The sequence below is a fragment of the Echinops telfairi genome, unplaced genomic scaffold, assembly GCF_000313985.2.
Source record: "Echinops telfairi isolate 266 unplaced genomic scaffold, ASM31398v2 ScPeMD7_25;HRSCAF=90, whole genome shotgun sequence".
NCBI lineage: Eukaryota > Metazoa > Chordata > Mammalia > Afrosoricida > Tenrecidae > Echinops > Echinops telfairi.
The window spans coordinates 31,663,381-31,675,720 of NW_022103922.1; the positions used below are offsets into that span (position 1 = coordinate 31,663,381).

Here is a 12,340-nt window from a genome sequence, read left to right on the forward strand (position 1 = left end):
CCAAAGGCTCAAGTAGAAAGAAAATGTTTTGAAAATGATGATGGCAACATTTTGTACAAACGAGCTTGGCATAATGGATGGATGTATGAATTGTGATAAGAGCTGTATGAGCCCCCAATAAAATGATTTTTTTTAAAGTTGTGCATTCATCACCACAATCAATTTCAGAGCTCAATTTCTTGTACTCAGGTTTTGATTGTTCTAAGTGTTTAAAGTAGGACATGTTCTGATTTTATTTTTTGTTCTGTCATTGCCATTTGTGAATGTTGACCTTTCTAGACCAACATTGTCTTTTTGGTTGTTCCCCCTAATTTTTGTTCTGTCTTCTGTGTGTGTGTGTGTGTGTGTGTAAGAGAGAGTTTTATATAAGAGTAATTATATATTAAGAAAACATAACAGCCCAGTCCAGATCAAGTCCACAAGTCCCGTATTAGCCCATATGTTCGACTTGTTTTATCTTCTTAAGAAGTATCTGAAGTTCCCTCTTTTGTTGTTGTTTTTTGGGTGTTCTGGTTATTATTATTATTTTTTGCTTCCCGTTTCTCATTCAAGAATCTATCTCACCTTGCTGAGAATATTAATTCTGTTTTTGAGATTTATCTTGCTATTTTTGTACTCCTGTTCTCTGCCACAAGGTGCTTTTTTGTTTTGTTTTCCTTACACCCTTTAGGCTTTCCTCAAATGTCGGAGATCATATCCATTCATATTTTAAGACTAAAGTGTGCCAAGTGGATTGAAAACTCAGCACTATGTGAGGGCAAAAATTGTGCCGTTACTGCGTTACTGTATGGTGATCTGGCTGGCCATCTCCCCATCTATTAAATCTTTGAAGCTTTTCTGTGAAAGCTGCTCAGTTTGCCTGGGTAACATTTGTAGCCCGTTTGCTAGGGTTCTTAGAGCCAAATGGAAACAGGAAATGCGGAATCTTAACCATTCAGTAATTAGATTTTCCCTGTTTGCAGTTTTGCTCCTCCATATGCAACTCTGCTTTGGTGATCCTGAGTTCAATGTTTAATTTAGCCGAGATGGGATGGTCTTCTGCTAGTGTAGTGGCCTAGTTAGTCATGGATCAGTGAGGGAGGGAGGGCCAAAGGGTTCTAGGGATCAGGCCGCTCTTTATTTGGATTGTTGACCAGTCCTCCTATTTTCAGTCATACTTGTGCGTAAGTACCTATTATTTCTAGTTTTCCTGTGGTTCAGAGGAGGAAATAAACCTATCCTTTGCCTTCCTGACCGTGAGTGTTTAAATTTTCTCTGGTTTCCTAAGCAAGTTTTACCACTCATCCTGGTTTTCAGCTTCCAAAATTTTATTTTGTGTCTCCTTTGAGTTTTGACTTTCTGAAGAATAAAATTCCTTTTATCAGCATTTATATTGAATATACATGTTTCCCCTTCAAGGTCTGAAATTTCCTTTCCCAGTTCAGTAAGAGCATCAAGAATTTCCTGTTAGCTATATTTCACTTTTATTTTAGGATAATTATATTTTATATTATAGCAATTCTAAATTAAGACTTTTAAATTAGTATTTTTCATAAATTTTCTTTAAAGCCTATAGTATATTTATTTGATGATTTTCACTAGAATTCACTTAGTCTTCTATAGTGTTAATGATATATATTATATAATAAAAGTTTATACTGATAGCAGATATTTGCAACTTTTAGGTGAATAAGAAAACATGTTTTGATTACTTTTGCTGATGTCATGTTGGAGACATAGCAGATGTGAGCTGATGATACAGCAGAAAAATATTGCCATGGGGGGAGTATCCTCATTTCACATTTAACTCTAGGCTCTAGTCCAAATGCACCGGTAAACATGGCACATTCATCTACACTATATTACCAACTACAGTTGTTTTTAGAGCAGAAAATCTTTACTTAATAGTGTAGAAAAATAATTGGGACAAATCTCAGAACTCAAAATTAAGTAATTTTTAAAAAATGATGGCTAAAATGCCATATGTAAAAAAGCAGCAGGATAGCAATTATTGTAATACTGCACATTAGGGGCATAAAATTTTTGTTTTAAACCAACATATATTATTTACAGATACCAATGACCTTTTTAAATGACTTTTTTGTTAAACTTAAAAAAATCATTTTATGTTAAACTTAAAAAAAATTTATTTTATTGGGGGCTCATACAGCTCTTATCACAATTCAGACATCCACCCATTGTGTCAAGCACATTTGTTGCCATCATCATTCTCAAAATATTTGCTTTCTACTTGAGCCCTTGGTATCAGCAGGCCCCCCCCCCGTCCCCTGGTTAAACTTTTGGGAAGAATAGGGGAACCAGTGAAAATTACTGTGGACGTATATTAAGTTAAAGGAAACTCTGGGGAGAACTTTTAAGTATGAGAAAGTGTGGACAGAAAGTAAGACCATTAGGATACAATGGAATTTGAGAAGTTAAGGGAATAAAGAGATTCCAGAAGATAAAATTATGAATTTGAAAAATGTTTCTTGGTAGTAAAAAATGAGAGGCTTAACTAGAAAATAATTTTTCCCCAATTAATAGGTGACACGAGTTTGAGCGATGGTGTTTGAACATTGGGCTGCTAGCCATCACTTTGGTGGTTTAATAAACTCCAGTTGTGCTGCAGTAGAAAGGCCTTAAGGCAGGCTGTTCCCATGAAGATTTACCATCTCACTCTGAGTCAGAATCAACTCGGTGGCACTGGACTTCGTTTTGGTTTGGGTATCCACCTGGGTGCTTAATAAAATTTTGAGTGAACTAGTGAATAAATAGTGAGAGAATGAATTATTTTTGTTTGCTTTTATACAGTTAAAGTTTTAAGAAGTTATTACTATTTTTTTAAAAAATCTACCACCTTGCCCAAAATGTTGGACTGAAGTTTTTATTTGCTCTTTTACTATTTCTTCAGCATTTAGAAAGCAACACTAATTTCATAATGACTTCTTGGAAGCCTTGATGGCTTAGTGGATTTAAGTGCCCAGCTCTGGGGAAAAGATGAGACTGCCTGCTCCTATAAAGATTTCAGCTTCAGAAACCCACAAGGGCAGCTCACTCTGTCAGGAGAGGAGAGATCTGCCTTCTTGACTTGATGTCAGTGAGTGAGTTGTACTTGGAAGTATCCAGTGTGTGTGTGTGTGTGTGTGGGGGAGAGAGAGGGGAGGGGAGAGGAGAGAAGAGAGGAGAGATCTGCCTTCGGTTTTTAGGAATCAAGTCACAGAATATTTAATGTGGTCTAGAAACTGAACTCCCAGTGGTTAAAATGTCTTCTCCCACATTGTCCTATTTTTATATAAGATATATTAATTGTGAAGTGCAGATGTTTTAAGCCTCTGTCTGCCGAGAGATGGTTCTAGAAAGGAAGCAGTTGTGAATGCATATATGTTATTAAAAGTATAAGGAATTATATGTACAACTACTTTAGCTACTTTAAGGTTTCAAAGTTAATCAGCTAGAAAGATTTACTTAGCCATGGTGTTCATTCATGAATGCTTAGCTCTGGAATCCAAACAAAAAGAGTATTTATTGAAAGATAGGACATGTAAAGACTTCTAGATTTCTATATTTTTCCTAATTACATGCTTTTCATAGTAGATTTTCTCATTTATTTTATTGATTATAATAAGTTTAAAGATTAAGACCAAGTTCAATATTTTAACACTGATCATAAGTGATATTTTAGCGTAACTTGTACTGATGGCAGTGAGTTTGATGGTTTTGTTTTAGTTTGAGTAGCACTGTGAACAATTCTGATAAAGATTTACAGCCTTGGAAAAACCATTTGGGGTAATTATATTCTGACTTAGAGGTTCTTCTAAGAATTGACTAAACAGCAGTGGATTTGACTTGATTTTGTATAATTTTTGAAGGGTGGTTTTACTGAATGGAGGATTTTTGTTTTACAGGGAAACCCTCAACATTTTGAGTACCATATATACTCATGTATAAGCCGAGTTTTTCAACACATTTTTTTTTTAATTTACCAGATTCCAATTTTAATGGAACACAAAACTAATGGGAAGAGAATAAGTCAACACATTTTTAATGCAGTTTTTGTGGTAAATTTAGGTGCCTCGGCTGATATTCGGCTTATGCTCTAGTATATAGGCATGCCTTCTGCCTTCTCACTTACATGATTCTGTTTGTTTTATTGAGGATCTTTTGTATGTAGTGATGTTTTCTTTTTTTTAGCAGATTAAGGTTTATCGTGCACACAAGTCATGCCAAAAATTGAGAAAACACCACATAAAACAGGGAGTAAAAATACGTAGTACCGTATTTGTATTTTAATACAACAGGGTCCCAGGATTCAATTTAGTCAGTCTGATTGGGAATTTCTTTGGCCAATTTCTGAGTCTTACACTTGGGAAACTTCACCAGTTTCCTCTTCAGACTCAAATGCCCGACCGTCTGATGATTCGAAGTTATCCAGAAGGGTCATCATTCAGTCTCTCTCTCACCTCTGCCATATACTGTACGTGTTCTGCTACTTCTACTAATTCTTTGTTTTCTTTTAAGACTTGTAATTTCACTGTCTTTGTCTTCAATTTCTTTATGAAGTTTCTCATTTTCCTTAAGTGTATCATAGAGAACCTGCTTTTATTTTTCTGCTATTTCTTTCCAATATTGAGAAGATGGAGTTTCTTTAATCAAGATCAAATGCTTCTTAGGTGACTTCTCCAAGGTTTTTATTTTCACTATGTTCAGGGACAATAACATGTCCAGACCTGGAAGTTTTAGTTGGTAACTGGCCATTTCCATGTTTCCTTTTGGATACCTTTGGCCTACTCATTCTCTTCTAACAAGAGACCCATCTGCTGAGGGTTGACTCCTCTTCAGAGTAGTTCTTGGGATAGGAACTATTCTTTATATTCTCTTGGAGTTCTTATTTCTGCTTCATACTGGGATCCATTGTACAGCTGGTGAAGGACGAAGTCTAGTGAACTTAGAGAGTGGACGGGGTGGGGTTACTGAATCATCTCAGAGAACGCAGACAACGCTGCAGCTTTGCTCTCGCAAAGCCGAACGCCCACTTAGTTTCCACGTAAACCCCGGAAGTGGTTAATGTGCGATGCCCGAGATTTTCCTTATGGTTGATTTGTTTCTCTCTTGTCTGTAGCTTTTGAAAGTTTGATTCTGATGTTACTATGCATATGCCTCTTAGATTTTTGGAGCTTTTTAATGTAAACCCAAACCAAACCCACTGCTACTGAGTCAGTGGTCACTACTAGAAGGTTTCTAAGACTTTGTCTGGACTGCAGAGACTACTGACCTTGCAGTTAGCAGCCCAGTGCTTCTCCCACAGCACTACCAGGGCCCCTTGATGCATAGATTAATGTTTTTCATAAAGTTGGCAAGACATTGGCTATTCTCTAAATATTCTTTTTACCCCCATGTTTCTTTCCGTTCTCTCTCTGATTATGCACACATTGATGTGCTTGATGTTTTCTCACAAGGCTCTCCAGATTTTGTTTTTCTTACTCAGAATGGATAATCTTCATAGACCTGTTTTTGGAGTCACTGATTAGTTCTCTCTTAAATCTGTAGTTGCTGTGCTCCTTGAATGAGTTTGTGTATATGTTATAATTTGGAGCGTCAGGATTTCTATTTGATTCTTTTTAATATAACTTTATTGATAGTATCTATGAGGGGTGCCAGAATTTTGTGGAAATTTAAAGTTATCTTTTAATTTTAATTTTTCATAAACGTTTTGAAGCCCCCTCATGTTTGGCAATACATTTTCCTCATATTTTTGTCTAGTTCTTTATCTATGATTTCCTTTCGTTCCATGCCATACTTAAATTTTTAAAAAATCATTTTATTGGGGGCTCATACAACTCTTTATCTCAATGCATCCATCCATCCATTTTGTCAAGCACATTTGTATATATGTTGCCATCATCATTTTCAAAACATTCTCTTTGTAGTTGAGCCCTTAACACACACTTAAATTTAATATCTGTGATTCAATAGAGACAGTTTCTCTTTACACACATACACACTCGTTTGGGCTATACTTATCATTTCTTGATAATTTTGTTAAAATAGGTGTTTCAAATAAAAAAATGTGGAAATGAGATTCTGCCCCTATCCCAGGGCCTTTGTTGTTGCTATTGTAATTGTTACTGGTCGCTTATTTAATGACTTTTCTTAAAAGTCATCTTTTTTGTGTGTGAACACTGAAGACTTCACTTACAGGTTAATGGTCAGCTAATTATTGGTCAGAGAACCTCCTGGGCTTTGCTGAGAGAGGATCTGTATGCAGGCTGGGGTATTACTTTTGCCACTCAGGCACTTAAAGAACTCCTCTTTAGCCTTCACTTTCTGCTTGCACAGTCTCAAGGTCAGCCAGAGATGTTAACTTAGGACCTGTGTGTGTACATGACCTTTTAGATTCTTAGGAATAACTTGCTAGAGTTTATAACAGACCTTATATATGTTTCATATTCCAATGTGTGTTTTTTTTCTTTCTAGTCTAACATTTTACTTACCAATCACTTAACTGTATTAAACAGTTGTGAAGTTAAACAGTTGTCTGCCATTTTTTCTTCCAACAAATGTCCTCAGGAAAAACACTGGGTAAGATCCAAATCAGGTCAAATACAACCAGCTTTGCATTTGGGTCTTCTGTGTGAAAACCATGGAACTTTGAAGCTTTGTCTTTGTTCTCTCCCTTCCATTGTCTTGTCTGGCTAGTGAGTGGTTTTTACTGGGAATGGGAGCTGTTGGTTTTACCCTGATTGCAGAGCTCTAGAGAGTGGGCCTGGGCAAATAAAAATGCCATAAAGCCTGCTGCTGTTGTAGAGATTCAACCATTTTTCTTGACTGTACCTTCCCCAGGTTGCTATACGCCTTTGGTTACTTTCTAGAACTTTGAGAAAGTTGGCAGTGTTTAGATGCCTGTAGTCTAGTTTTCACCGATGTCTTTTAGTTACTCTTTGCTTAGTGCTCTAAAGCTCCTTCATTTCTTCCTTTTATTGGTACTGTTAACCCTTTTTCATGGATTATCTTCATATTTGAGAAGAGGTTACTTCCAAGGACATTCACTTGTACAATATTTATAATGGGAAAATGTTCATGATATACTTTACATGAAAACAATTCAAAATGTAGTTATGCTTACGTTTTTAAAAACTATTTTTATAAATATGAGTATATGAGTGCACCAAAAGTCACCGAAGGAACTGCATCAAAGGGTTAGCACTATTTATCCCTGGGTGATGGAGTGAATGCCAGTTAAACTATGTTGTTTAAGAAAAAATTTGTTCTGTATATTCTAGCATGTTTGTACTAATTTTTTTGTTTAAAATAAATGCAGTGATGAGGTGACTGACGGTTACACCATGCTGCATTTCACTTGCTAACTATAGAAAGGGCATTTTTCCCCATTGAGGTGTAAAAGGTAGATAATTAGACAGATGACTAGTAGTATCATAAATTGATTAACATTTCATTATTTTTTTTTGCAGGCTCATATTAAATTTCCTATTGACTACCCATACTCACCACCTACCTTCAGATTCTTGACCAAAATGTGGCACCCCAACATTTATGAGGTAAGAGATATCTATCAAAAATTTTATCTGGAGGTAGTTTTTCAGATACACTCTAAAATAACCTCTGTATTCTAATGTACTGTGAGAATTACTGCATTAGCCTAGCCACAAAGGAAAGCCTGTGGTTTTGTACTTTTAGTTAGTCGTCTCTGGTTTATTGGTTCAAAATCGAAGGGAGTTTTATAACTCTTCATGTATAGCTTAGTTAACTTAACCTTAAGATTTTAAACCTTTGCCCCATTCATACTAAGTTTATATGGCATATATGTTAACATTTACATTTTTAAATTTAGTAGACAGATATTTTTATATCTAACTTTATGCAAGGGCCATTTATAGCTATGACCAGAAATTCAGCTTTTTGGAGGAGGGAGCACTAGAATTGAGTGTGATTACGCAACTCATTTAAAAGGCATTTTAACCATGGGAAGCGGGGGTGTTCTAAAATTGATGTAATGTTTGTACAATTCTTGATATGATTGAACTATTGTATGATGTAAGTTATGTGCCAATAAAAACTGTTGGGGTGGGGAGGAAATTCAGCTTTTGAGGGGCATTTATAACACTCCATTTGGATAGGCTTCCTTTCAGGAGTTGCTTGCTGCTGAGCATTTTGAAAGTCTCTGTATTAGTCTAGGTACTATGGAGAAACAAATCCACAGCAACTCATGTATAAGAGAGAGTTTGATGTAAAGAAAATGTGCATCACGAAAACATCCCAACCCAATGCTGCCCAAGCCCACAAGTCCAACATTAACCCATTAACCCAACACCAGTCCACAAAGTCCTCCACCTCACAAAACAGAGGCAATGATGCCGACTGCAGGAGGAAAGCTGAGTCAGTGAACGAACAAGCATCTCAGCACTAGCAGGGGTCTCCACACGGCTGCTCCAGCACCCAGGGCTGCATCGGGATAGGTCCATGTAGCTTCTCCTTGGGGATGTCTTGTAGGAAGTCAATCTTGCAAGCTGAAGCAGGAAACTGCTGAGGCAGCTGCACCCGGTGCAACCATCACAAAACAAGAGACCCGAGAACTAGAAAGGCGAGGCTCACCACCCATTTATCCCTCTGCCTTTCAATTAGCCCCACATGTGATTATTGGCCAGGCTGGCACAATTAACTAACTCAGCCTCTTTTAGAATAAATCCAAAATGAGGTTCTTTTAGACATTACACATACTTGGGTGAAACTGTTCTAGTTTCACTGGTAAACCATGCCTAGCTTTGTTAGAACAGTGCATTATATTTCTCCAGGTGATAAATATGTGGAGAGCCCACTAAAATAACCTTTTTGGCTACTCTTTTACCATGGTGTAATCTTTTCATTGCAGTGTTGGGTCTGCAGCGATCTCATTCTATTGCTGTATGGGGCCAAGTATTAGAATTGCTTTTGATACTTGTAGCTTGAGTCATTTATTTTCCCCTTTTAATCTGGTGGATCTAGGGATACCACGTTGCTCCAGAAGCAAAGCTACTTAGCTTGTTGAAAATTGCTTTTAGGTAAGAAATAAAAGCCTACTTTGGGCCATGAACTTAGGCATAATCTTTATATATGAAGATGGAGCAGTCATCACTTTTCATAATCTGCATTTGTAAAATATCTTCATTTTAAAGTAGGACAAACGTGATGTGGAGTTTTCTTTCCAAAAGTTAGCTGCCAGAATATTGATTTTATTAGTATTTGACCTAATCATAATACAAATAAACAGTAGTGAGTAACCCTGATTATATAAGGTCCCTGGTGATATAAATAGTTACTAATCGAAAAGTCCCACTTATCAGCACTGTGGAAGAAAGTCTTGATCAGCTCATAAAGCTTACAGCTAACACATGTTAGAATTAGCAGCAGCTGGTAACTTTTTTTTTTTTAACAAAGCTCTTTCTCTGATTTCCTAAGTTAACAGAGTTCAGTATACATAAAATATTTTTGTGTCTCTGGGTTGTGTCTGAGGTTCGCTGTTCAAACTCACAGCCACTCTTCAGAAGAAAGACAAGGTTGTCTTCTCCCACCCATTCAAGATTTACAGTCTTGGAAACCCTGTATAAGATTATCATGAGATGGAATCAATTTAATTGCTTTTTTTTTTTTGTTTTCATGGTTTTTTGTTGTTTTTTTAAAAACATTTTATTAGGGGCTCAAAAAACTGTTATTGCAATCCATACACACATTAATTGTGTAAAGCGCATTTGTATATCATTCTCAAAACATTTTTTCTCCACTTAAACCCCCGACATTAGGTCCTCATTTTTCCCCTCCCTTCCCGCTACCCCCTCCCTCATGAGCCCTTGATAGTTTATAAATTGGTATTTTGTCATATCTTGCCCTGTCCAACGTCTCCCTTCACCCACTTTTCGGTTGTCTGTCCCCCAGGGAGGAGGTCACACACAGTTCCATGTAATCGGTTCCCTCTTTCCTACCCACTCTCCCTCTACCCTCCCTGTTTCACCACTCACACCACTGGTCCTGCAGGGCTCATCCGCCCTGGATTCCCTGTATTTTCGATTCCTATCTGTACCAGTGTACATCCTCTGGTCTAGCCAGACTTGCAAGGTAGAATTCGAGTCATGGTAGTGGGAGCGGGGAGGAAACATTTAGGAATTAGAGGAAAGTTGTATTTCTCATCGTTACATCGCACCCTGACTGGCTCATCTCCTCCCCGAGACCCCTCTGCAAGGGGATCTCTAGTGGCCTACTAATGGGCTTTGGATCTCTACTCCGCACTCCCCCCATCATTCACTATGGTAAAATTTTTTGTTCTGATGATGCCTTATACCTGATCCCTTCGACACCTCGTGGTTGCATAGGCTGGTGTGCTTCTTCCATGTGGGCTTTGTTACTTCTGAGCTTGGTGGCCGCTTGATTACCTTCAAGCCTTTACGACCCCAGATGCTATACTTTTTGATAGCCGGTCACCATCAGCTTTCTTCGCCACATTTGCTCATGCACCCATTTGTCTTCAGTGATCCGTTCGACACCTCGTGATCACACAGGCTGATATGTTGTTCCATGTGGGCTTTGTTGCTTCTGAGCAACATTTGCTTATTCACCTGCTTTGTCTTCAGCGGTTGTGTTGGGAAGGTGAGCATCATAGAATGCCAATTGAATGGAAGAACGTATTCTTGCGTTGAGGCCCACTTGAATGGAGGCCCAATGTCCTTCTGCTACCTTAATACTAAACCTATAAATGTAGGCTCATAGATCTATTTCCCCATCCTCATATAAATATATTTGCATATGTACATGTCTTTATCTAGACCTCTATAAATGCCCTTTTCCTCCCAGCTCTTTCCTCTATTTCCCTTGATTCTCCTCCTGTCCCACTATCATGCTCAGTCCCCACCAGGATTTCAGCACTTCCTTTTTGTTACGTTCCCCTTGATCATGCCCTACCAGGTCTTCCACACCCACCTCTCCACCAATTTGGATCGCTTGTTGTTCCCTTGTCCCTAGGTTTGTTAACACCTCTTCCCTTCCCCCCACCTCCCCCTCTTAATTGCTTTTTTTGTCCATTTAATAAAAATTCTTTTTTTTTTAATTCCCGTCATTTATTTTACATACATGTTTTCAAGAAGACACCTAAGTTAGCATTAATACAAAAACAAAGGTGACATACAACTATACTTGATACTTGAATGCATTCAGAGGTAAAGGTTTATAGCTACACAAGTTACTCATATTACTTCCATTTGGAGTTTTTCTAGCTCTCTCATAGCTGTTTTGTCTCTGTCTGTTTTGTCTCTGTCTTTTGTAGCCAGACCTCACAAAAGAAGCTTTCTTTGCTGAAACTACCTGCATTGACTATTGAGGTGTCAAAAGTCCTTAATTTTTTTAAGTGATGTGGAATATACAGATTTTAGACAACAGACACAAGAAGAATCATGTTTTTGTCTTGCTATGAAGTACTAATTAACCTTAAAGCCATATAGTTTTCATTTTACTTGAAAACTCTCCATACCCTTGACAAAATCCAACCAACTCAACAAACAATATTGAGATTCAAGACTCTACAGGAAGAAAGTGGGCTAGGTAATTAAGCTGCTCCTTCCCTGTTATTTTTTTCCATTACTTAGTCAATCTGTCTTTTAAGATTTACAGTTGGCTTGTGGGCTAAGCATTGAACTGCTAATCTGAGTGTCAGCAGTTCAAACCCACCAGACAGTCTCCCTTTTTAGGAGAGCGAAGGAGACTGTCTGCTCCCATAAAGATTTAAAAGACTCATATTGTCTCTATGAGTCAAATTAACTTGAGAGCAGTGAGTTTTGTTTGATGACTTTTTCAAAGATACTTTTGGTATCTATAGTAAAATTTTCTACAACAGATTAATGTATATCCTAGGAATATGCAGTTATTTTTCATATAATTATATTTTATATGTAAACATCTTAAAGAGAGGTGTCTTAGGAAAAGGATGTTAGAGAATGTCTTTATAAGTCAGTTTTTTTAATAGAGAAGTTGTAATCACATATCTTAAGGCTACTTTTTTGTGTGTGTTTTTGTAATTCTTAATTGTGCATAATTAGATAATTTATAAAAGAACCTGCATAACATATTTGCAAAATTTTTTACTAGTAGTGTATTTATTTAGATGTATTAATTATGATTCTTAATACAAATGTTCTCCAGCTCAGTCATTTTAAAATCTCATAGTAATTTTTAATGTTTATTTATTTTATTTTACATATTTATTTTTTAAACACTTTTATTTTTTTAAAAATCATTTTATTGGGGGCTCGTACAATTCTTATCATAATCCATACATCCATCCATTGTGTCAAGCACATTTGTACATTTGTTGCCATCATCA

At 37.0% G+C, this 12,340-nt stretch overlaps 1 protein-coding gene and 1 pseudogene across 1 annotated transcript in view; one reads left to right on the forward strand and one right to left on the reverse strand.

The window, feature by feature from the left end:
• Positions 1–4,297: 4,297 nt before the first annotated feature.
• On the reverse strand, positions 4,298–4,891 carry LOC101639457 (annotated as a pseudogene).
• Positions 4,892–5,050: 159 nt separating this feature from the next.
• Positions 5,051–12,340, forward strand: part of UBE2R2 (ubiquitin conjugating enzyme E2 R2) — a 37,652-nt gene continuing 30,362 nt past the window's right edge. The window contains exons 1-2 of the mRNA XM_004712422.2: positions 5,051–5,071; positions 7,449–7,535. Coding sequence (XP_004712479.1) covers positions 5,051–5,071; positions 7,449–7,535 — 108 coding nt within the window. The remainder of the gene's footprint in view (positions 5,072–7,448; positions 7,536–12,340) is intronic.